The 26,121-nt window shown below is 41.6% G+C and overlaps 1 protein-coding gene across 1 annotated transcript in view; it reads right to left on the bottom strand.

Moving 5' to 3' along the window:
- nwk (nervous wreck) overlaps positions 1 to 26,121 on the bottom strand; it is a 1,047,247-nt gene that overhangs the window by 416,682 nt on the left and 604,444 nt on the right. Inside the window, exon 5 of the mRNA XM_068227774.1 lies at positions 17,598 to 17,742. Within this exon, the coding sequence (XP_068083875.1) occupies positions 17,598 to 17,742 (145 nt within the window). The remainder of the gene's footprint in view (positions 1 to 17,597; positions 17,743 to 26,121) is intronic.

Here is a 26,121-nt window from a genome sequence, read left to right as displayed (position 1 = left end):
TGTATATTTTTAAATCATTTACTGTTAAAAATAATGTATTCAGTGTAAGCCTGAATATATATATAATTCAATTATGCGCTATACATGCTCAAAAACGATATTCTCCATATCTCGAAATTTCGATAACTCGAAATAAAATTTAACTCCCGAGGTGAATCGAGATATTGAGGTTCAACTGTATTTGGCGAAGAAAAAATACAATACTGGTAGAATGATTATGATGATGATGTTTGTTGTTTAAAGGGGTCTAACATCGAGGTCATCGGCCCCTAATGGTACGAAATGAAATAACAAAAAATCTAAATTCATCCACTGACCAAAATAAAATAAAAAATGTCATGAAGAATGAATGAATGGACATAAACCGTACAAAAAAACAGTGAATCAGACTCAAAAAGAAGGTAGTTAATTAGAGTATTACTGACCAAGGGACCATTTATAAAGCACAATGATGCTTGATGTCTGAAGGGGTGCAAAATTCACGTCTAAGGCCCCACGGAATGGTACATGTCACGAGTAAAGTAGAACCATGGTATTTGTCATTTTGGGGTACTGATCAAAAGTAGCGAAGACTCACGGTGTTCCACACAAGATGGTACTACTCACAAGTATTGTACTTAGTACAGGTAACGCAGACCTATGGTGTTTCGCACACAATGGAGCCACTCATAGCCAACGCAAACCGGTAAGGTTCCTCACCTAGGTGTACTAGTCACGGGCGCCGGTATTCCCGTGGTGTTCCTCACATAGTGGGTACCAATCACAGGCAACGCTGACCCACGGTGCCGCTCATATAGCGGTACAACTCACAGGCTACGCCCAGATCCGCGGTGTTGCTCACATGGGTACAACGCACGGGTACTGGAATCCACCAGGCCAGGCTTTTTACTGCAACTAATCACAAACTTATTTCGTACCAATTTAGTGATACTACTCGCAAGTACATGCAGCCCATGGTGTTCCCCACATGATGGTACGAATCAAGAGTAGTTTCATGGTTCTAATTCAATCATCCCTTGGTCGCCCCGTGTAGTCGCCTCTTACGACTGGCAGGGGATACCGCGGGTGTATTCTACATGTGCGTCCCCCACCCACAGGGGGTAGTGTGTTTGGTCCGCGAGAGCTATTTTATTTCCCTCAAGTCCACCGCCAAGCCGGTTAGGACCCCTCTATCCGCCACCTGGGACGCGCCACGTGGGAGTATCACCTCTCCCCCTGCTACGCCTGCGTAGCAGGTTCGTGGATACTGGTAGAATGAAAGAAAAATATGTTTGATACATAAATGTACAGACGTAGGTTTAGGACATTAGTTAACCTAGTAAATTAAATTAAATGGCGTATAGCTTTTAGTGCCGGGAGTGTCCGAGGACAAGCTCGGTTCGCCAGATGCAGGTCTTTTAATTTGACTTCCGTAGGCGATCTGCGCGTCGTGATGAGGATGAAATGATGATGAAGACGAGACATACGCCCAGCCCCCGTGCCAGCGAAATTAACCAATTAAGGTTAAAATTCCCGACACTGCCGGGAATCGAACCCGGGACCCCTTTGGCCAAAGACCAGCACACTAACCATTCAGCCGGACAGTTAACCTAGTAATGGACGGTGATAAGAAAAGTATGAAACGTACTTCTGGGTTGTGTTTACGTAGCGGCTGAACACAACGTCGGTGCACCTATTACTCCTCGCAGTAGAAGTGGCGAATTCGAGAGTGAACGTATCACGCATCAAGGAGACAAACCCTTGACCAGGTGCTGACTTCAGATCGGTTTCACCGGGAGAGTTGGTCGTGCGGTTAATGGCGCGCAGCTGTGAGCTCGCATCTGGGAGATAGACTGAAGATGGTGTTCCGTGGTTTCCCATTTTCACACCAGGCAAATGCTGGGGCCACGGCCGCTTCGTTCCAATTCCTAGGCCTTTCCTGTCTCATCGTCGGCATAAGACCTATCTGTGTCGGTGCGACGTTAAGCAAATAGCAAAAAAAAAAAAAAAAAAAAAGATCGGCTAACGTTTTCAAATCACTACCAAGTAAGATAGGTAGTAAATGGTACTCATTCTCGCGAAGCATACATACTTATAACCTACAGATGACGCAACCCATCCTAGTATACGTAGATGACGAACGAAGAGAAATAATGAAGAAGCTTGTTGGGTTTCGTGATGTTATATATTAACATTCGTGTAACTGTAATACGCCTTACACCGCATTCATCCTTTATTCCGGGCCGATGACCTAGATGTTAGGCCTCTTTAAACAGGAAACAAACAAACAAACATCTCTTTTTTTTTACTATTTATTTTAAGTCGCACCGACACCGATAGGTCTTTTGGCGACAATGGGATAGGAAATGTTTAGGAGTGGGAAGGAAGTGGCCGTGGCCTTAATGAAGGTATGGTGTGAAAATGGGAAACCACAAAAAATCATCTTCAGGGCTACTGACAGTGCGGCTCGAACCCACTATCTCCCGGATGCAAGCTCACAGCTGCGCGCCCCTAACCGCACGGCCAATTCGCCCGGTAACATCTTTTATTCTGACCGTCAATCATAACAATATATAAAAAAGAGAAAAGAAAACACAGGAAGGAAATGCGTAGAAAATGGAGTTGTGGACGCTCAGCTTCTCATTCCTCCACATCCTCCTTACCCTAGTCAATCTCCAAAGGGAAGACCAGCCGAGCAGGCCGACAGATCTGGGTCCCGTTGGTCACCTGAAATATGAGAGTTTGTACCTTACTGTCTCTGACTGGTCTCCTTTCTGCGATTGGCGCCTTTTGCCACAGATGTCTAGTTCGCAGGTCATCCTGAAGTAGCTAAATCTCTCCTACTCGGCATTCCCTCTTTTGTCCGTTTGTAAGTCGAACTTAGTGGTAGCTCCTGAGGTCAAGAAGATACGCATTCCTTCATCTCTTTAGGAAGTCTTCCTGAATGTTTTTCCCCGAGTATGGCCTCCTTTCTCAGGTCTATCTGGATCGCGGGTTCGGAGTCGGTGGGCAGGGCAGTTAGTCGTGTACCATTCAGGAAATGATTTGGAGTCAGTGTCTCATGTCCGTCTTGAATTATTGGTCTTGAGTTATTTGTTATTGAAGGAAAAGAATGTATGTATCTTTAATGATGGAGTCAAGAAGTACTGTGTTAAACGTATCCTTTCAAGTGGATAATATGCAGAAATAAATCCTAACAGGGTTGATAGCAGATTCATGTGAGGAACTCCATTGAAAGGTTAGTAAAATGTGTATATTGTAAGTTACAATGTTCTGTTATCTTAATTTTATTTACGGCTGAGTAATGCCAATTTCATTTTGTGTTAAAGTAGGCCTCGTTTTCTGAGGATTCGGAAAACATGTGGGCATATCAAATAATGTAGCCTATTGGCGGAGTGTGGGAGTCACAGTCGGGTGTTATAGTATCCAACGGCTTATTCATTGATGTTCCCAATATCGTAATAATAATAATAATAATAATAATAATAATAATAATAATAATAATAATAATAATTGTTACGGAGATATCCGTGGTAGTTAGAGGTGAAAGAAGGTGCGGGCTGGAATAGGTCTCAACTACAAAATTAAAGTTAATTTAAAACTTTAACAAAGGTTATATTTTCAAAACTTAAAAGTGGTGACATAGAATTTGAAAACTTAACAAGTTAATAACAAGCCAAAATCAGGTACAAAGAAATTATAAGTGTTAGGGGATAATACAAGATCTGGGCTTCTAGCCCCACAATAACAATCCTTGAGCTATGAGCCCAACTTTACCAATGTACCCAGTTCACACAAAGGGGCAGAAAACCCCAATCATGCCAAGGAGCACTTGCTCCCAATTACCATGTTAAGCCTCCTAGACGCACGTTTCACACACAAGAAAGAGCAGATGCGCTCTCAAAGTCTTCAAGCCTATTTAAGAGGCCATAAAATGACTTTACATTAACTGCCCTCAAGGCACACATACAGTGAAACAGGGGTATCTAATACCCAATCTACTGGGCCTTCGCAGGAAGGAAAACAAAACGGGTTAAGTAAATGGCCCAAAATACAAAATTGAATGGAGGCGATAACTTGCACTCCTACACCAAGTTTTTTTCTAAAACCTACGTGGCGCTAGGCCGATCATACAGGGGCTAATCCCAAGCTAGGGAGGTGACACATATGAGAAAACTTTACTACATTAAAGAAGAACGGTTATGAAAACGCAGTCACCTCCTATTCAAAATGAAGGGGAGTTCGAAGGGTGAAGCACTCTCTATCCCCGCTTTACAGTAATTTATAGATTTATAATTTATAGATCTTACATAGACAGAAAAGAATTTACATTTTTAAAAGGTAGGTTACATACTAAAGGTTTCGAACCCTCCCCGAGAGTTAAACTGCTGAGCTAGCAAGAAATGAAGATGTTAACAGGCCATTACCTTGTAGATGAACTGCTGCTTGAAGAAAGAGGCGCTTCCCGCCCCCTGCTACATATTCACACACTAAGAGAGATGTTACTGAAGTGGCACTGAGACAAGAAAATCAGCAGTTTATATACCCTCGTGGAACATTCGAGACCTTTCAGGAATGAGTAGACACACCCTTTCGTTTTTATTGGATAACAGCAAAAACTAATACACAAGACGAGGAAGAAACACATTATTGGTGGAAAATTAATTACGTAAATTCCCGATTGGTTACATTCAAAACGGGCGGAAAGAAATCATTTATATTGCCAACCCACAAACCACAGAACACAATTTAGTAAAAATAAAACTTAGGAATACAATATTTCTTCAGGAAAGTTCATTCCATTGCACCAGAGTGTGTTACCATAGTTTTGGGTAGAGACATCTGTTAGAGATTGTCCACACCTCTTAATCGTTGAAAAACAAAAGGCAAATAAAAAAACACTCAGTGACATCTTCTGAATAACAGTGGAATTAGTTCAGTAGTTAAAGTTCCAAGTTTCTCCAGTAGAGAAGTTTCAATTGGCGCAATATTTGAATTAGCGGCGTGGAGGTGTACCGCCCGGTACAATAATAATAATAATAATAATAATAATAATAATAATAATAATAATAATAATAATAATAATAATAATAATAATAATAATAATAAAATAATAATAATAATAATAATAATAATAATAATAATAATAATAATAATAATAATAATAAAGTCGTGAATTTCAGAGGTATCATTTCTTTGCAATGTCTGGTTATTAAAATTTTGCGTAGAATTTTCCGGAGTGTAAAGTGTCTTGTTTCATCATTATTTTCAGATGTTCGTAATATTTTGAGGTAATTGAAGATAAGATTTCTGAGATTAGTAATATTTTTCGGCAGAATTGTGATAGGTGTTGTGACGTGGTGGGAACCAGCTGAGTTCAGACTAAGTACTATTTTTGTTCCAGTGAGTGGAATGTATCCATATAGTGGTTTAAACTCCTGAATTTTATATGTGTACACGATTTTCGGAACAGGATGTAGCCAGGTGAGCCACTTTTGTCAGTTTTGATCGTGTTTGGAAATGTGTGTACACGAGTTCTTTTTTTTTTGCTAGGGGCTTTACGTCGCACCGACACAGAGAGGTCTTATGGCGACGATGGGATAGGAAAGGCCTAGGAGTTGGAAGGAAGCGGCCGTGGACTTAATTAAGGTACAGCCCCAGCATTTGCCTGGTGTGAAAATGGGAAACCACGGAAAACCATTTTCAGGGCTGCCGATAGTGGGATTCGAACCTACTATCTCCCGGATGCAAGCTCACAGCCGCGCGCCTCTACGCGCACGGCCAACTTACACGAGTTCTGGGTCCGTGGTTTAGCCTGGAAGGCACACGTGATAATGGTTAGAGTCTGACGTGATTTTGTGAATGTTGTACTTTGATTTCACCAATAGCGTTCTGAGTGCCTCCTCACTAATTAGAGTCTTTCCTAGAACCTTTCTTAGGTATTTTTAAACTGTTCTCACCATTCTTTCCCGACGCTAATTCCAGACAGATCCCAGGCCAAAACATGAACATGGTAAAACATTTCCTTTGGTCATTCTATCATGCTTAGAAGATAGAGTATTGAATGTTTAAACATACTGTATAGGACTAGTTCTTCTTAAAACCCTTTTTAGCAACTTCAAGGTATTTTCGATCACCAAGTATTCCTGGAGCATTACCGGTTAAGGGCTGCTTGCATACACACATACAGTTTCCCTTTTATGTCTTCCAGTCTTCAAAATATTTTTGTCTGGGCAGAGGAGAGCGGAACTTCCTGTCATCAGCTCAGAGGCTGGTTGGGTCCTCAAATAGTCTCACAGGAAGTTACGCATTTATAGACAAACCGCGAATTCCGGCACTAGGGAAAATGAGGAGTGGAGTCGTCAGTCATTGCTCACTTCACTGAGTCAGAAAACGCTACTGCAGTACAATTGATCTTACGAGTAACACCTTTCACGGTATTAATAAGCACATCTCCCATATCTCAGCATCGTCAATCAATCAATGCTAGCGGTAACTGCATAAAATCACCGTGTTGAAAATGTCCATCAACGGGATATGAACAGGCTACCACTGTGTTATACCATATATATTTGACGCCTTAAGTATCATAGCCACCAGACGGGTAATAAAAACTTGCAGTAATGCATTCCCTTCATCCAAGTATTTGTAAATAACGATAATATCACAAAGGAATTGACCACCCTTTCTACAAGATTTAAATTCTGGACTGAGAGCTGGAAAAGTGTGGATTCAGCCTCGTGAGTCCAACAGAGGAGCTGTCTTATACGAGAAGCAACGCTTGTCGTCGTCGCACTGACGACAGCACACAAAAATCTGCAGGCTATCTGGTTGATCGCCCTGTGGGTGGGGGCGATATAATGCATCCACAGTATCTGTCGTAACAGGTGACTAAAAAGTGGAATAGAGGCACTCAACTTGGGTTGATGACCTCGGTTTTCCAACTGAGTTTGGTCCCCCTGTGGGTGGGGACGGTAGAATAACACAGGTGGTATACCCTGCCTTTCGTAAGAGGCGACTAAACGGGGCCTAGGAGCTCTTACATTGGGAACGTGGGCTGGCGACCACAGTGCCTTAAGCTCAGTCCTAGCACTGCTTCCACTTGTGTCAGGCTCCTCATTTTCATCCATCCAATTCGACCTCACTTGGTCAACTCTTCTTCTTTTCCGATCCCGACGCTATTAGTTCGCCAAGGCCAGGGAGTCTTTTCTTTTCACTCTCTTTTTGGCTCTTGTCTTGCTTTGGTCGATACTTTCATCGAAGTGTCGGACCCCTTCCATATTTTCCCTCTGATTGGTGTTAATAGAGGATGGTTCCCTAGTTGTACTTCCTCTTAAAACAATAATCACCACCACCTAGCTGAGTTAGGCATTGCTTCCATTTACCGGTGACAGACTCCTAGCTTTTATATTTTCCGGCGGTGGTGGCGATTCATGTTTTAAGAGGAGTATAACTCGAAAACCATCCTCCATTCAACACTAATCAGAGGGAAAACTGGAAGAGATTATACACTTAGAAAAATGACGGTATCGGCAAACGAAAGGCAAGAGCCACGAAGAGCATTACAATGAAAGCCTCCCTAAGCCTCGCAAATCAAATACCATCAGGGTCGGAAAAGAACAAGAGTTGACCAAGGGAGGTCGGATAGGATAGATGAAAGTGAAGAACCTGGCACAAGTAAGTGGAAGCAATGACAGGACTTAGCTATGGGCGCCGTGGTCGCCAACCCACGCTCCAAAGTTCAGAGCCCCTGGGACCACTTTTAGTCTCTTCTTACGAAAGTCAGGGGATACCGTGGGTATTATTCTACCACCCCCACCCACTGGGGGGGTGTACACTCATACAGCAGGTTTGTTTCTCAGAGAACAATAATCGCCACCACCACCACCAACAGCACCATAACCTTAAAATTACGCACATTGAGTCACGATCACACTCTGTATGATGCGAAATTCCAATCTAAGAAGAATACCACTGAAAACCAGTTCTAGGGGGTTTAAACTCACTTCTCAACTTAGTTATATTGCTGGATTCTCTGCACATCCGTCACTCTAAACTAAACCTATGAAATTAGTCACAGAGCCCGGTGTAAAATCGCTGTGCTAACCCCTATAGCACGAAAGTGGATTCCCGTGTCGTCCACAAGGAGACTAAAACTCTGCAGAGACCGCATGAGGGCGGAACACAGTCGGGCAGAGAAGCCTGTATCGGTGTCAGACCGGTTACAGACACTAGGAAGTGCACTTAAAAAGTAGAAAGGTGAAGAGGAAAAGAAATGCCAAAGGGAAGTTACTCAACTTTGTAACATTCTGCGCCAGGAAAGTGGGGCACCGCAGGAAGTCACTCGAAGAGAAAAATTAGTTCTCTCTCTCAACAACAGAAAGTAAAGTCTAAGACAGGTAACTAACTAGGAGGCATTCCCTACTCGTCACCACCGATTTCGCTCAAATTTATAGAACATGCAGGGCTTGGCTAGAAATGAAAGTATCCAAAGTGGGAACTCCAGATGGCCAAGCGTATAGAAAATAAAAATAATAATGTTGACGCGGTTCTCGCACCGTATAAGCCACTTACGTTAGTGGCGACGGCGGGCAGTAGTTGGTGTAGCGGTAAGAGCTTGGACTCGTAATTCGATGGTCGTGGGTTCGAGTCCCCGTGTCGTGAATATTTTTTCAATTTTTATTTTATTAATTTATTTTTATTTATTTTATTTATTTGTATGCAAAAGGCATATAGGGCGTCATTTTTTTTAATGAGCGCACAATTGTAGAAAATTTGGAGTTGCGAACTTTCCCGACGAGTTCAAACAGAAATTCTTCTTTTTTTTCTCCTTTATTGGCTATCTCCCTCCTTGGGGAATGTGCCATAAACGTGAATAGTCGTTTCGCTGTAGGGTTCGTTTACACCTGACAAGTGAAGGTTGCGCCTGGCGCCTGTACACAAACAATAGATTGTTGGTACAGGTAGAAAAAATTTTGACAATTAAATCCCAATTTTTTACCTTTTCTGTGCCTTTTGCTTATAAATAAATAAATAAATGAATAAAATTAATCATTCACCTCTTTGCTTAATTGGAAATGAACGACATAAAAGTTGACAGAAAAAACAGTCTCCACACGGCGAGTTGAACCCACGACCATCACATTACCAGGCCAAGCTCTTACCGCTACGCCAAAAACTGCTCGGCGTCCGCACTAACGTAAGTGGCTTATACGGTGCGAGAGCCGCGTCAAATTTTTATTTTTATTTTTTATACGCTTGGCCATTTGGAGTTCCCACTTGCGGAACTTTCATGTCTAGCCAAGCCCTGCATGTTCTATAAATTTGAGCGAAATCGGTGGTGACGAGTAGGGAATGCCCCCTTGTAAGACAATTATAAAATTTGAATCAGTTTAGCGTGATATGAGAGACAGACTGCTTTCTTCCTCAGACTAACTGCAATCGAGGGTATATCACAAATAACTGGACAAACGGTGGGGGTGAGTTACTTACACCAAAACAAGGAGAAAGTATCCTACAAGTATACACCCTCAAAAGCTTCGTTTAGTTGGTAATCTTCATCATCATCTGTTTACCCTCCAGGTTCGGTTTTTCCCTCGGACTCAGCGAGGGATCCCACCTCTACCGCCTCAAGGGCAGTGTTCTGGAGCTTCAAGACTCTTGGTCGGGGGATACAACTGGGGAGTATGACCAGTACCTCGCCCAGGCGCCCTCACCTGCTATGGTGAACAGGGGCCTTGTAGGGGGATGGACAGATTGGAAGGGATAGACAAGGAAGAGGGAAGGAAGCGGCCGTGGCCTTAAGTTAGGTACCATCCCGGCATTCGCCTGGAGGTGAAGTGGGAAACCACGGAAAACCACTTCGAGGATGGCTGAGGTGGGAATCGAACCCACCTCTACTCAGTTGACCTCCCGAGGCTGAGTGGACCCCGTTCCAGCCCTCGTACCACTTTTCAAACTTCGTGGCAGAGCCGGGAATCGAACCCGGACCTCCGGGGGTGGCAGCTAATCACGCTAACCACTACACCACAGAGGCGGACCGTTTAGGAGGTATTAATGAAAAAATATTTTATAATGACACATTACACATAGGATTTTTTAATTCACATCAACTCAAAGGAAATGTTCACAATGCCCTACTCTTGCACGAGTTTTCAACCGCCACCCGATGTTGGCACAGCTACACTGGTGACATCTAGAGGGGCAGAACCGGAACGGAAGTGTTGGTGCATTGCCGAATTGAAGTTTGCCGTGCGAGGGTGGCCTATTGCTATGGTACGTTATGTTTTTGCCACAGGTCCTACGTGCTAACCCTGCGCCCGCCAGCGCCCGGCAATGACTAACATAACTCAATTATCTAACAATGATTTATTCTAACATATTGACGTTGTTGGAATGTACCTGGAGCATACACTTTCTATTATAATATTAATGTATGTTTATATGACATTTCGCGTAGTATTTTCATGAGGGTTCTTTTCTGATCTACGCAGCCCATCAAAATTTGTCAGATTCTCTGTTCATGGAATTTTGAACTACTTTGAACTACTTGGACTACATTTTTAAATTTTATTTTTTTGGCTTGTTTAACGTCGCATTAACACACCGAATGTTTTCGGTGACGGAAGGGTGGGAAAGGGCTAGGATTTAGAAGGTACCGACCGTCACCTTAGTTAAGTTACAGCCTCAACATTTACCTGATGTGAAAATAGGAAACCACGGTGGGATTCGAACCTCCTATCTCCCGAATGCAAGCTCACAGCTGAGCGACCATAACCACATGGCCAACTCGCTAAACTACATTTGTTTATAATCTGAATTTCTAAGTTTTAAAGAAGAACTGCCGAAACGATCGCAGTGATAAACTGAATTTGTTGGTGCAGGGTAACTTGGACATATGTTGAGAAGCTTTGGTTTTTTTTTTTTTGCTAGTTGCTTTACGTCGCACCGACACAGATAGGTCTTACGGCGACGATGGGACAGGAAAGGGCTAGGAATTGGAAGGAAGCGACCGTGGCCTTAATTGAGGTACATCCCCAGCATTTACCTGGTGTGAAAATGGGAAACCACGGAAAACCATTTTCAGGGCTGCCGACAGTGGGGTTCGAACCTACTATCTCCCGAATACTGGATACTGGCCACACTTAAGTGACTGCAGCTATCGAGCTCGGTGCTTTGATTTTTTTTTATTTACTCGTTCTACACTCAGTTATTTCTGTCATAAATCTTCAATCGTATTTGCTGTGGTGATTGTGATATGGCCATGTATTTCGTTTTCTGAGTATTGACCAACATACCACAATTTTTTTAATAATTTGTTTTACGTCCCACTAACTACTTTTGCGGTTTTCGGAGACGCCGAGTTGCCGGAATTTAGTCCGGCAGGAGTTCTTTTACAAGCCAGTAAATCTACTGACACGAGGCTGACGTATTTGATCACATTCAAATACCACCGGACTGAGCCAGGATCTAACCTGCCACAATTCTTTACTTTTGTAGCAATCTTAGATAGCAATGAGTGTAAGGAGGAAGGACTACTCGCTAGTATAGCGTGGTCATCAGCAAATTTGATTACCCTGAACCACAATTCACTTACCTTTACACTTTTACTTGCTCCATCCAATGCTTCATTCACTCTCTGAACACAGTGAATAATAATGGTGATAAATATAACTCAAATATCTAGGAAGTCTGATAACATCTGACGGAAAATATTCGAGGGAAGCAAATGCCCAGATTGCACAGGTGAAGGGAGCTTTCTCAAAGAAGTCTTTACTGACATCTAAGACCATCTGCACCGAGGTAAGAAAACAGTTCGTGGAAAGTTTTGTATGGAGTGTTGTAAGCTATGGCTCAGAAATATGGACCCTGCGGAAAGCGGGAGTGATGAAATTCAAGGCCTTTGAAATGTGGTGTTGGCGTCGACTATTAAGAACACCTTGTATTGATAGTCAGAAATGTGATTATTTTCAAAAGAGGAAATGAGACACGCACCTTGGTTGAAACCTTAAACGAAAGACGATTCGTTTGCCACTTCCTTTGTCATTCTGAATGAAAGGAAAATGGAAGGTAGAAGGACCAAAGGAAGACCTAGAGTGCAATTTATAAACAACATTAAAGGAAAGCACACCTATTGCTGTTGGCCAAAGAACAGAAACGTGCAGGTTAGCCACCAGCCTTAGGGTTGAGGACAATGAGAAGAAGAAATAGCATCACTACCTCTCTAGTTTCCTGGTGGAAAATTAAATAAATAAATAAATAAATAAATAAATAAATAAATAAATAAATAAATAAATAAATAAATAAATAAATAAATTAAATAAACTGTCACACGAAAATATTTTACTCCCTTGGCCCTTTCTAAAGTTACTGTGCATTGGCAATGTTTTGTCCGCGGAAGATAGATCTGCTAGCGGAAGAAGCAGAAGAGAGGGATGACTGAGATTCCGTTGTATTGAATAAAATATTTGGGCGTGCCAGGCATTCCGGGAAACACAGCCATTGAACGATGACGACAGCGGCAATAATGCGCGAGATGTGAAGCTCCTCTGCAATCAGAAGTGTCTCCTGGGGAAAGTGATGCTGCCTTACACACTTCTTGTCTCATTCTCAGCGAAGTTATGGTATTAGTGCCTTAGGAAAAAAAGAAAATAACAGATGGAGCTAAATGAAAGGCTAAAGAAAATTATGTACGCTAAACAAGTCGACTGAAATGAATCGAAAACATTAGTCATGTTAACTGAAATCAAATTCCATTCCACCTCAAGCCATAGCCCCTGCCGATAACTCCAGAAATATTGTTGATGCTCATGATTGTTCAGAGACCAAACATCGATGTTATTAAAACTCGCTCACATAGAGATATCCCCCTAAAATTATTCGGGTCCGTTCTATCACCTCTGTATAACTGTAGTTTTTCAGTCGTCCGAGATTTTCTCTTTTCCAAATTTCCTTAAACGAACATTCCAGTTTTATTATTATTATTATTATTATTATTATTATTATTATTATTATTATTATTATTATTATTATTATTATTATTATGCCTTTACTGGCAGGACCTAGTGTTTAGAGTGCACTATGTCTTCTGGTATAGGCTAGAACAATTTTGTTACTTTCATTGACCTGTCATAGTCTTATCCTTGGCTCTGACAATATGAAAGTGACTGAGGTATGAGCGATGCTAGTAATGCCATTCCTTGTGCAGCCAGTCCCTGCTATGAATGGTGTGAAAATGTTGATCATAGGGTCAGTTGGTGCATGCATTTCAGTGGGCTTGGCAGACTGATATGTAATAGCAACTTCTGGCTTGGTGAGGAAAGCAACGGGAAACTACCTCACTCCTCATTTCCCTAGTACGCCTCTTCAGTGACGCCTAGGTCATCTATGACAGCTGATGGCGGAGCTGTTGAGGATCCAACCAGCCTTCGGGCTGACGACTGAACATACATTATTATTATTATTATTATTATTATTATTATTATTATTATTATTATTATTATTATTATTATTATTATCGTACTCTTTCTACTAGGAACTTATTTAGTATTCGTTCAAGTATAAGATACTTTTACTTTGAGCTTGAAAATGTTGCGCCTGTCAGAATGCACTCACATTTTTAGAATCAAAGCCTGTTGGTGAAAACAAATTTCGCTACCGCTAGATTTCGTAGACGTGTCTCCTATCATCACCTAAAAGTAGTCCGACTCGTTGGCTGAACGGTCAGCGTACTGGCCTTCGGTTCAGAGGGTCCCGGGTTCGATTCCCGGCCGGGTCGCGGATTTTAACCTTAATTGGTTAATTTCAATGGCGCGGGGGCTGGGTGTATGTCTTCAACATCGTTTCATCCTCATCACGACGCGCAGGTCGCCTACGGAAGTCAAATAGAAAGACCTGCACCTGGCGAGCCGAACCCGTCCTAGGATTTCCCAGCACTAAAAAGCCATACGACATTTCATTTCACCTAAAAGTATTCCCTTGAATAGTGCATGAAGCGCTGTTGAAATTAACAGTGTACAGTAATCTAAAACACACAGATTAAAAAGTTATCACTCTCCTACAGGAGCATGGCTAAGAGTCTGATGAAAAGAAAAATTAAAATCTACAGCCTAATTCCAGTCATTTGACCGGGTCAGGAATTGAATGAATAAAGCGGTGAGGGTAGGAATTGTGCCGGCTGCCGAAGCCTATCACACTCCTATGGAGCAATGTTTAAAGACTGACAGATGAAATTAAATGACTCTGGAGAGCGTTGCAGGAATGAATGATGCCTGGGAAAACCGGAATATCCGGAGGAAACCCTGTTCTACCTCCACTTCTTCCAGCACAAATCTCACATGGAGTGACCGGGTGAGAAGCCGGCGCGCTGCTGTCTGGGTCACGGAAACTCGAGAAATTCTAAAATTAAACAATATTATTCTGCGTTAATTCGCAGATAGAACGTTATATGCTTATAAAATGCAACTAATTTCATTAGTCATAACTGAAGGATTATTGAACAACTTACAACCACACAGTTAGGAGAAGCTAATTAGATATCCTCCAGTGGGTGAGGGCCGTAGAAGACATTCACAGTCCCTTGCCAGTCGTAAAAGACCATTAAAAGGGAGTTCAAGGGCTCTCGACTTGGCAGCGCGCGATGGCGAACACTCTCCACTACCCGAGTCTACCGTTGCTCCCACTCAATTCTGTCAGACTCTTCACTTTCATCCTCCCTGTCCGACCTCCCTCGGTTAACTCTCGTTCTCTTCCGACCCCGAATGTATTAGGTTTGCGAGGCCCAGGGAGTATTTCATTTCCATGCCCTTCGCTATCCATCCCTTTCTTTTGCCGATATCTTCATTCTTAGAAGTGTCCGACTCTTTCATTTTCCTTCTGATTAGTATTAATAAACGATGGTTGATCAGTTATATTTCTTAAAATAATAATCGCTATCACTAGCTAATTAGATGCCACACCTGTTAACATGGAAGCCATTTTATGATTCCCTTCTTCATTTTTCGGATGATCGTTCATATTGTGCTGCTACCTAGCAACGAAAGAGGAATTCTGATTATGTTCAGGCACGAGTAGGTTAGAATACAAAAGTATTTCACTAAGGCGCAAATGTCTACCACCCGCACAATGGATCTGCAATGAGGTTTGCATAAATATTACGGATCTGAAACATTAAAATGTAAGCAACCCACCAACATAATTTTAGAGAGGCTAGATTATACTTGCGCCTTGTTCAAGTATGTTTGCGTTCTTACCTACGAGTGCCTAAAATTCTTATCCCAACTGTCGGCGTAGTTTTTATAGCTGAGCTATTTTAATTTTATACTCCGATACTCGGTGCGGAACAAGAGATATTTAACAATAACAAAATCACATGTTTGACCAACCTTGAATATCGATTACCTCAATCGAAATCGACCCCCGAGATGTTGGGATTACGATTCAGACACACCGCTACTGATCCAATGAGGTACCTACTCTCTACTAATTTAATTTTATAAGGCAGAACTTCGTCAATCCCTCTTCTATGTTTTCACCTACGATTCTGTCCGGCTCCATGGCTAAATTGTTAGCGTGCTGGCCTTTGATCGAGAGGGTCCCAGGTTCGATTCGCGGCCGAGTCGGAGATTTTAACCTTAAATGGTTAATTCCCTTGGCTCGGGAGCTGGGATTTGTACTATCCCCAACATCCCTGCAACTCACACACCATACATAACACTATCCTCCACCACATTAACACGCAGTCATTTACACATGGCATATGTCGCCCAACCTTACCGGAGGGTCTGCTTACAAGGGCTGCATCTGGCTAGGAATAGCCACACTAAATTAATTATTATTGTACCGGGAGGTACACCCCAACGCCGCGCATTTAAATCTAGCGCCTGAAAGAACTCCTCTACTGGAGAAACCGTGAACTTGAAACTAGACCTACTTAAAACTTTATTCACAAGATGTCACCACTAATATATGACATAATTTTGTTATTGTGAAGTTTCCTGAACTGACTGTATTTCTACTTGTTTTGTTTGATATTAATCAAGAAGTTTGGACTTTCTCTCATAGATGACACTACCAAAAAACTATGATCATGCACCCTGGTGCAATGTGAAAGAACTTTTGATTTAAAGAAGTTTTTTTATTGATTGATGTTCATTTATTTTTGTGTTGGCAATATTTATCTGTTCTTTCCGCCAGTTTTGAATTTAGCCAATCCCTAATTTCTGTAATTAATTTTTCGCCTATCACAGGCTTCTTCCTCGATTCTGAGTGTCACTTTTGAATTTAACCAATAAAATTCTGTGAGTGTGTCTTGATTATTTATGAATGATCTCGAACTATCCCCGAGGGTTTATAAACTGCGGCTTTTCTCGTCTCTTGGCCATTTGATCGTCATATAACTAAGTGTGTGTGTGTCCAGCAGGAGGCGGGCGGCGCCTCTTTCATCAGGCAGCAGTTCTTCAGCAAAGTATTGGCCACCTAACATCTTACTTTCTTGCTAGCTCCGCAGTTTAACCCGAGGGAAAGGTCCGACTCATTAACTATGTAACCCACTTTTCTAAAAAAAAAAGTAACTTTCTGCCGGCTAATGTAAAAACTTCATAAAATTTTTAACTGTAAATCGGGGATAGAGAGTGATGTACCCCCTCGAGCTCCCCTTCATATTGGTTTGAGGTGACTACGTTTTGCAACGGGTTTTCTTCCTGTCTGTAATGTCTTAATTTATTCTCATACGAGTCACCTCCATAGTTTGGGAATAGCATCTGTTTCATCGGCTTAGTGCCCTTTAGGTTTTAAGAATTCATTTCTAGGAGTGCAAGTACACGCCTCCGTTCAATTTGTGTTTCGGACCATTTACTTAACCTGATTTTTTCCGCAACGGCCCAATAGTTGGGTACTAGATACCCCTGTTTCAAATTTTTAAATTGTGCCTTGGTGGCGAGTGATGGTAATTTTCTGATATTGCCTTGAATAGGCTTGGAAAACTGAGAGCACGTCAGCTCTTTTCAAGTGTTGTAAAAATGCCTCTGGCAGGCTTGATGTTGTAAATTGGGAGCAAGTGCTCCATGTATTAAGGGATTTCTGCCCTTGAGTAAATTTGTGCTTTTTGTACATTTGAGCTAGGAGCTCGAGAACTGTAAAGCGCCTGGCTTGAACCCCAATTTTTTTTAAACAGTCACTAAATTTTGGATTTCTTGTCTTGTCTAGAATTTGTCAGTGTACCTGACATTTCATTGTTATGAAAATTTTGTTATTTAAAAAGATATATCCTTCAGTTTAGGTTTCACCCCGGCACCTTCTTTCACCTCTGCGCTCCACGATAAACACCGGAACAATTATTATAACCTACGAGTCTCATAAAGGTGAGGGTTTTAATAACACAGTACCGAAGCTGCTAGTTTTCCCCTCAGGTGCAAATTTCGATGAATCCTAGGGTTGAATTTTCACCTGAAATTTTATATGGAAATAATAAGGACATCTGATGTTTACCACCCTACCAAAACGAAATATGAGCCAAGGCTGCTTCAGCGACTCCAGAAACCGTTTGGAAAGAATGTTCTTATTCTTATCATAGAAAACATGAATTAGAAATTTGAGAGCTCAAATATATTCCAACTTACCTTTTTCGAAGCTGACACCTTCTGTGCGCGCAGTACTTTGGCATCGTCCGCGATCTGTTGGTGGAAGACTTCAACAGCTGCCAAACGGGCCCGAGCTAACTTTTCATTCTCCTCCAACACGGTCCTCCACACATTCCACATGTTCCTGAAACAAGGAGATAAATATGCATTTGAGGAGGACCGAATTACAGTAGTATGGCATCACCTACCATGTACAGGCATCTTCATTTCACGCCAATCAGGCTACCTGTGTGTCAATTACTACGTTCAGTTTTACTTCAGAAGATGACTGCTGAAAGTACATCATTCTATTTTTTTATTATTTCTGTTACAAGTTGCTTTACGTCGCACCGACACAGGTTGGTTTTATGGCGACATTGGGACAGAAAAGGCCTAGGAATAGGAAGGAAGCGGCCGTGGCCCAGCATTTGCCGACAGTGGGGCTCGAACCCACTATCTCCCGAATACTGGATACTGGCCGCACTTAAGCGACTGCAGCTATCGATTTCGGTCATCATTCTATTTGGTGACATATTGTTGAACTTTATTTTATCGGATAAACACTAAAGGTTTAATCTGAGATCTTTTACACACCAATCTAGTTCAAGTTATGCTGAATTGTTTTCTTTTCACAATTCAAACATACAACCACTAGGCTGTGTTTAAACCGGTGATACTGAAATCTGGAAACCGGCTCTCTACCACCGATCCACAAAGAGAGCCAGTTACATGATGGAGAGTGCATTAGACTTCTTAACGTTTCCCCGCTGTTTCCGTCCATTTTCTTTATCCGTGCAGGCCATAGTGAGGACCTTCACCGGTTCAAATTGCAACAAGGCAGCCCCTTGTAAGCGTCTAAAACCAAACCCATGGTGCAAAAGCCTCCAAGTGCTATGGCCTACCAAGTGAGAACTGCTCAGCTCGAAGGCCTGCAGATTACGAGGTGTCGTGTGGTCAGCACGACAAATCTGTTAATTTTGGCTTTCTAGACCGGGGCCACCATCTCATCGTCAGATAACTCCTCAATTATAATGACAAAAGCTGAGTGGGCCTCGTACCAGCCCTCATGTCCAGGTGAAAGTCCCTGACATGGTCGGGAATCGAACCCGGGGCCTCTGGGTAACAAGCACGCTACCCCTACATCGCGGAGCCGACCCTGCCTTCTTGAAAAGTTCTCGCCATTTTTCTCTGTTTAGAGCCCAACTCATCCAATTTCAAACTCTCAATCTCCGTATGTCTTGATTCACATAGAGGACCTGGATACAATAACAGTGTTAGTCTATATACGCTCTTATTACATAGACATCAAATTCAAAATCCTTGAAACCTCTGTTATCCAACAAGCTATGTCTTAGATCTGTACGCAGCTTCTAGAGTTAACGAAATGGCAGAAATGAACGGCGTACGCTACGCTGTTGTTGCAAGGAACGTGAGAAAATGTCGCGTGCCAGCGAGATGGTGCACGGGACACACTCAGTCTGGTTTTTCACATTGTAATGAATCAGATATGTCTATTGATGAGCGGGAGGTGGATGAATGTTTTATACCTAGGTGTAGAGGTAAGAAAAGGAAGAGAAATTACCGGTAACAGGGAGAGAAATATTATAAAACCTGTTTCTAAGAGTATCTACTGCAAAATGGTATATATTTTCAATCCAGAAGTACGTGAGGCTTCATTACAAGAATGGCACTGTATCGGATTCTCAGACATACTTTTCCAACTTTCAGCCATTTGTGTTCATAAATAAAATGATTAACGTTCAGGCTTACAATGATTTACAATTACGTAATAAACATAAGTAAGATGTGAAAGCACAAAAGAGGGGTGATACACTATCCTTAGCTAAGTACTTAAAACCTGAAAATGTAGAGTGGTATGAAAAGGTCTTGTGTGTGAGCCGCGAATCAGAAAGTTCAGAAAGTGATTCCGATTGTAACAATGCATGAGTGAAATGAATAATTAAACTGAATGAAAATCAAGTTAGTCAATTCAATATATCATCCAAACCTATTTTCCAATCATAGTTGGTCCATATTCAGCTGCTGTAAATACTCAGAACCTGCATTTGTATTGTATTTCGTAGTTCCATGCAATAACAGCGTATACTAAGAAAATTTAACTCATTTCATCCTTGTATCCATTCAAGATATTTGAGTACAAACTTTAGAATGCCTTATCTGATTGTTAAATATTATGTTTATCTATCATATTACCTTATATTTGTATTTATGTTTTAGTTATTCAAATTTAAAACTTTGACTTGCTGTTTCTCAAAACAACTTGAATCTACTATCGCTTTTATTGCATCTAGGTCCTCTTTATTCTTCTTACCTCAGCTTAGGTCTTCCAACTTTCCTACTTAGTACTGGTATGATACTGAAGGTCTCCTTGACCAATTTGTCGTCGTTCATACGCAGTTAGAGCTTTACCTTTCACATCCCTCTGATTGTTTATGGTGATAACGATGTCTGGTTCATTAATCCATTCATGAAGTATCTTATTATGCACACCCCTTCTTCTTCAGCTGGGCTATAAAAGTACCCTCATATTAACATACATGTTACCGAGCTCGATAGCTGCAGTCGCTTAATTGCGGACAGTATCCAGTATTCGGGAGATAGTAGGTTCGAACCCCACTGTCGGCAGCCCTGAAGATGGTTTTCCGTGGTTTCCCATTTTCACACCAGGCAAATGCTGGGGCTGTACTTTACTTAAGGCCACGGCCGCTTCCTTCCAACTCCCTGCCTTTCCCTGCCCCATCGTCGCCATAAGACCTCTATCTGTGTCGATGCGACGTAAAGCAACTAGCAAAAAAAAAAAAAAAAAAAAAAAAAAATTACATGTTTTGGGGCTGGGGGCCTATCTAGAGACCGGGCTGAGTGGCTCAGTGCCCAACTTGGCAGGTTCGATGAAGGTGCTCAAATACGTCAGCCTTGTGTCGGTAGATTTACTGGCACGTAAAAGAACTCCTGGGGGACTAAATTCTGGCACCTCGTCATTTCCGAAAACCGTAAAAGTAGTTAGTGGGACGTAAAGCAGATTATATTATTATTATTATTATTATTATTATTATTATTATTATTATTATTATTATTATTATTATTATTATTATTATTATTATTATTGAAAACATATCCCTGTTAAAGGGAAGGTTACGAGCTAACAACTCGACCACGGCCTTCGATCCGGAAAATAATTTATTTACTGCTCTTGAAGCCGAACACCGGATGAGTTGGCCGTGCGGTTAAGAACGCGCAGCTGTGAGCTTGCATTTGGAAGATAGTGGGTTCGAACCCCACTATTAGTAGCCCTGAAGATGGTTTACTGTGGTTTCCCTTTCCCACACCACCTTAATTAAGGCCACGGTCACTTCCTTACCACTCGCAGGCCTTTCCTATCCCATATTCGCCATAAGACCTATCTGCGTCGGTGTGATGTAAAGCAACTTGAAAAAACCATAAGACCTATCTGCGTCGGTGTGATGTAAAGCAACTTGAAAAAACCGAAGCCGACCACGAAAGAAAGCCGTTATGTCAGTACGTTGTACTGACTGACAATTGTTAGCGGAAGAACGCTCTGACTTGCTACCACTCATCTCCGCTAGATGGCAGTACTATTCAAATTATTATATATGTAATTAGCGTCATCAATTTCCCGACACTACTGTAACCATGGCAATCAGTGTACGTCTATGTACAGTTTAGTTTTTTTTTGAACCAGAGCTTGAGAAAATTTTCTATCAAGTGAACCTCGTTCTACTCCTCAGTCCAAAATTAATATCCGTGAACTTGCCGGAAAACGAACCCAAGGCCTTGGGAAAAGAAACAGAGACGCTAACTTTACACCACAGGGCTGGCTAATAATAATAATAAGAAGAAGAAGAAGACGAAAATTACTACTATATCTACGAGGTATAAAATGTATTTCATTTTCTCACATTTAATGAGCCGTACCATTCTTTTGTGGATACACTCATTTTTCTTTCGATTTAACGGAGCTCTTTACTTCCCTTGTGGGTGGAGTCACAGGTTGCATTACAGTACCGGTCAAAAGTTTAGGACCATATTAAAAAATCATGAAGTTCCAATTACAACCTAAAATTTTGCTACTAGACCTCTGTGGTTTTTTTTTTTTTTTTCTGAGCTCTCGCATCTAATATGATATACGTCGCCTGATTTCAGTGATTTACGCCAAGTAGTGTATAAGTTATACATTTTTAACTGTTGGAGGGTCACGTCAGAAAGTCAACATTTTTTGGAAATATTATGTACTATATACTCTAATCGGCTTCAAGTATCACCAACAAGATTCTTTTATAGACTTAGAAATAGTTGGAGGTCATTTTAGTATAAATAGAAAAATTCCGAAAAAATGCGGCACCAACTTTTTTGTTTCAAAACAGCTCTAAAATGGTCAGTTTTTCCTTGTTCTTGTCATAGGTCTCAGTGTGAGCTATCGTCATCAGAAATGTGTTTTTGGTTGCCATCCACAAAGTGCAAATGGAACTATCAGGACAGATAAGTTTCATGCTGATAGCTCGTCCTGAGAACTTGGGCCATACATGACAAAGGCAAAGAAAAATATACCATTTTGGTCCTGGTTCAAAAAAAACTAAACACGCAAAAAAAAGGTGCCGCATATTTTCGGAAGTTTTATCTCTAAGTCTACAAAAAAATCTCGGCGGTGATACTTGCAACCAATTAGAGTATACAGTACATTATATAACCAAAAATTTTTATCTTTTGTTGTGACCGTCCAAGAGTTAAAAGTTCGTAACTTCCACATTATTTGGACTAACTCAATTAAATCAGGCGACATATATCCTATTAGATGTGAGAGCTCAGAAATAAAATTACAGATATCTCGTGGCATAATTTTAGGTTCTAGATGACATTACGTGATTTCTTTACGTGGTCCTAAATTTCTGTACCCCTGCGTGACGTAAGAGGCCAGTAAGATGGGAACATCCCTAGAACCTGTAGCCTACTTACTCTCTCATCTTCTAAGCACAAACACGTATCCATAGTTCTCTGCTTTTCCATGACCGGCTCCATGGCTAAATGGTTAGCGTGCTGGCCTTTGGTCCAGAGGGGTCCCGGGTTCGATTCTCGGCCGGATCGGGGATTTTAACCTTCGTTGGTTAATTCCAATGGCTTGGGGGCACAAGTAGGGTCCCATCCCCACAGACGCGCAGGTCGCCCACAGGGAGTCAACTCTAAACACCTGCACCAGGCCTCTTCGGAAGCTACACGCCACGTATGTATGCTTTTCTATGTAACGGAGAAAATGTAAAAGTGCGAAGTTTTTCCCTTTCAAATACAAAAAATCAGAATCAGATGTTGATAATATCCAAGTCTCCGAAGTATACAACAGCACTAGTTTTACTATAAATGTATACGTTATCGTCTCAGTTCCCCTTGTTATAAAACTGGATTTTAGATCTTTCCTGAGCCCATAAAGGCAGTGAATATTCGTTTCTGTATCATAATACTGATTATTTTTGTGTTTAACTCTAGTTACAAATTACCGTGCAATAAACTTTATTTCTTCTTTTTTTCCTTTCCTTCTTTTTCTTAATCCGTTTACCATCCAGGGTTGGTTTTTCCTCGAACCCAGGAAGTGTCCTAGAACGTGAGACTTTATGTCTGGTGGATACAACTGGAAAAGAGGACCAGTACCTCGCCCAGCCGGCCTCACCTACTATGCTGAACAGGTGCTTTGTGGGAGTATGGTAAGATTGAAAGGGATAGACAAAGAAGAGGAAAGGAAGCGGCCGTGGCCTTAAGTTACGTACCGTCCCGACATTTGCCTGAAGGAGAAATGGGAAACCACGGAAAACCACTTCGAAGATGACCGAGGTGGGATACGAACTCTCTCTCTGCTCAGTTGAACTCCCGAGCTTGAGAGGACCCCATTCCAGCCCTCGCACCACTTTTCAAATTTTGTGGCAGAGCCGGAAATCGAACTTGGGCTTTCGTGGCTTGACAGCTAATCACACAACCCACTACACCACAGAGGCGGACACCGTACGTTAAACTAACGGATATATATCTTCAAAGTTATGCACAATATACCGAGATCCATCTAATCAATGATGTAAATATTATAGTGTACGCTGTAAGCGAGTTGTTTGAGATTACGTATATTGCGTGATTACGTTTCGAAAATTAATTCCTTCAGCTCTTTTATATAATTAAGGGTGCTCTCGCCAACCTCGCGAGATAACACCGCTCCGCGCTGTTTCTTGTGGTGGGAAGATACGCAATTACGTCCCACCGAGGTGCAGGAGCGAGATACGACGCTTTCCAAGATCTAATTACTTACCTCATTTTAAAATTAATTCGTGAAATGGGATTTAAACATACACCTCATCGTGTAGTGTTTTTTTTTTTTTTGATGATAAGCAAAGCAAAGTCACCTCCGTACAGGCCATGAAGGCCCTTGGAGGAGTGGAAGGTAAAGGCTTCCACCATTATTAACCTCGGCACGTGATGGGGTAGAGTGGTCAGCTCTACGCCCGGCCGCCTTTGCCCCCAGGAATTAACCTGGTACTCATTATTGGTGTAGGCTGAGTGAACCCCAGGGCCATATGCACCTCCGGAAGTGGAAATCTCGTTTCTTAAATTGTACGGCTTCCTGACGGGGATTCGAACCCACGTCCTTCCGGGCGAACCGAGCACGCCTTTACCGCCTCGGTCAGGCAGCCCATAGATGTGATGGTGCTCGCAATAATTCCGTGCAGCTGAATTCCACGACATATAAGAACTCGTTTAGTACAAAATTCGGGTAACCTGGTGTCACATTAAATATACGAAGGATATATAAATTAAAAACACGTTATACAAGCATGATGATAATGACAATAATAATGAATAAAAACAGGAATCAGACAAGGGGATAAATTATCTCCCTTATTATTTAATTTAGTTCTGGAAAAAGTTATTAGGATATGGTAAAATGAAACTAAAGCTATAAATATTGGTAGATGTATCCAAAACAAAATTCACTTTACTTGCCTAGCATTTGCTAATGCCATTGCTATCCTATCTAACAACAGATAGGAACCAATCCAGTCTGTAGAAAAACTCCATGAAGTAGCAGCCAAAACAGGACTCCATATTTCTTATGGAGATGTAAAGTATATGGAAGGGACTAGATCAGGTTTCAACAATCAACCAATAATCACCAAATATGGAAATATCGCTCAAGAAGACAAATTCAAATATCGATCTATTTATTGAACCAACGGGGTTAAATCAGAAAACTAACAAAGAACTGAAAAACTTCAAAGACCAAACAAAATTACTTGGAACAGATACAATAAAGGAAGCATATCAAAAAGGCAAAATTACGACATTATAACACAGTAGTTAAAACAGAAGCTCTTTTTGCATTTGAAATTATTATAATTGGTGGCAGATCTCGAATAAAGATGATCGAAAAACAAGAAAGAAAAATCCTCAGGAAAATCTACGACCAAAGTGCGAAAATAGAATTTGGATGAAAAAGAAATCACATGAACTCGATCGAGTTGGACAAAAAATAACAGATATAATCAGGAACCGACGATAAAAAATTTATGGTCACTTGTATGGAATGGATAATAACAGGCTCACAAAGAAAATTTTAAACTTATCCTTATCAATGAAATAACAGTCACTTGCGTCTTTGTCCTTTTGATGCGTGTAGAGCCATTGGAGACTATGTTAAGTGACTTATACATTTTGGAAGCCTCTTTTTTTTTCTTGCAGCCCAGTAGCGCTGCCTTCTTTCTCTGCCATCTTGCATTCTTTCCTCCGTTCATCATCACCGCCATTATTATTATTATTATTATTATTATTATTATTATTATTATTATTATTATTATTAAAACCGAGCTCGATAGCTGCAGTCGCTTAAGTGCGGCCAGTATCCAGTAATCGGGAGATAGTGGGTTCGAGCCCCACTGTCGGCAGCCCTAAAGATGGTTTTCCATGGTTTCCCATTTTCACACCAGGCAAATGCCGGGGCTGTACCTTAATTAAGGCCACGGCCGCTTCCTTCCACTTCCCATACCTTTCCTATCCCATCGTCGCCATAAGACCTATCTGTGTCGGTGCGACGTACAGCAACTAGCAAAAAAAAAATATATATATATTATTAAAACCTATATAGTACAATATAGTTGCTGATATTAACAAATCTCGTCCAATAGCACGGAGCATGTAGCGACTTTGGAATATTGTACACCATTGTGACCTTACGGCCAGCTCCGCGGTGTAGGGGTACCATGCCTGCCTCTTACCCGGAGGCCCCGGGTTCGAGTCCTGGCCAGGACAGGGATTTTTGCCTGGACCTAAGGGCTGGTTCGAAGTTCACTCAGCCTACGTAATTCAAATTGACGAACTATTTACAGTGAGATGGTGGTCCCGGTCTAGAAAGTCAAGAAAAACGAGGGTATTCGTCGTGCTGACCGCACGACACCTCGTAATCTGCAGGCCTTCGGGGTGAGCAGAGGTCGCTTGGAAAAGCAAGGCCCTTCGG

Source organism: Anabrus simplex, chromosome 5, assembly GCF_040414725.1.
Source record: "Anabrus simplex isolate iqAnaSimp1 chromosome 5, ASM4041472v1, whole genome shotgun sequence".
Lineage (NCBI taxonomy): Eukaryota > Metazoa > Arthropoda > Insecta > Orthoptera > Tettigoniidae > Anabrus > Anabrus simplex.
This window is presented reverse-complemented; position numbering and strand designations above follow the sequence as displayed.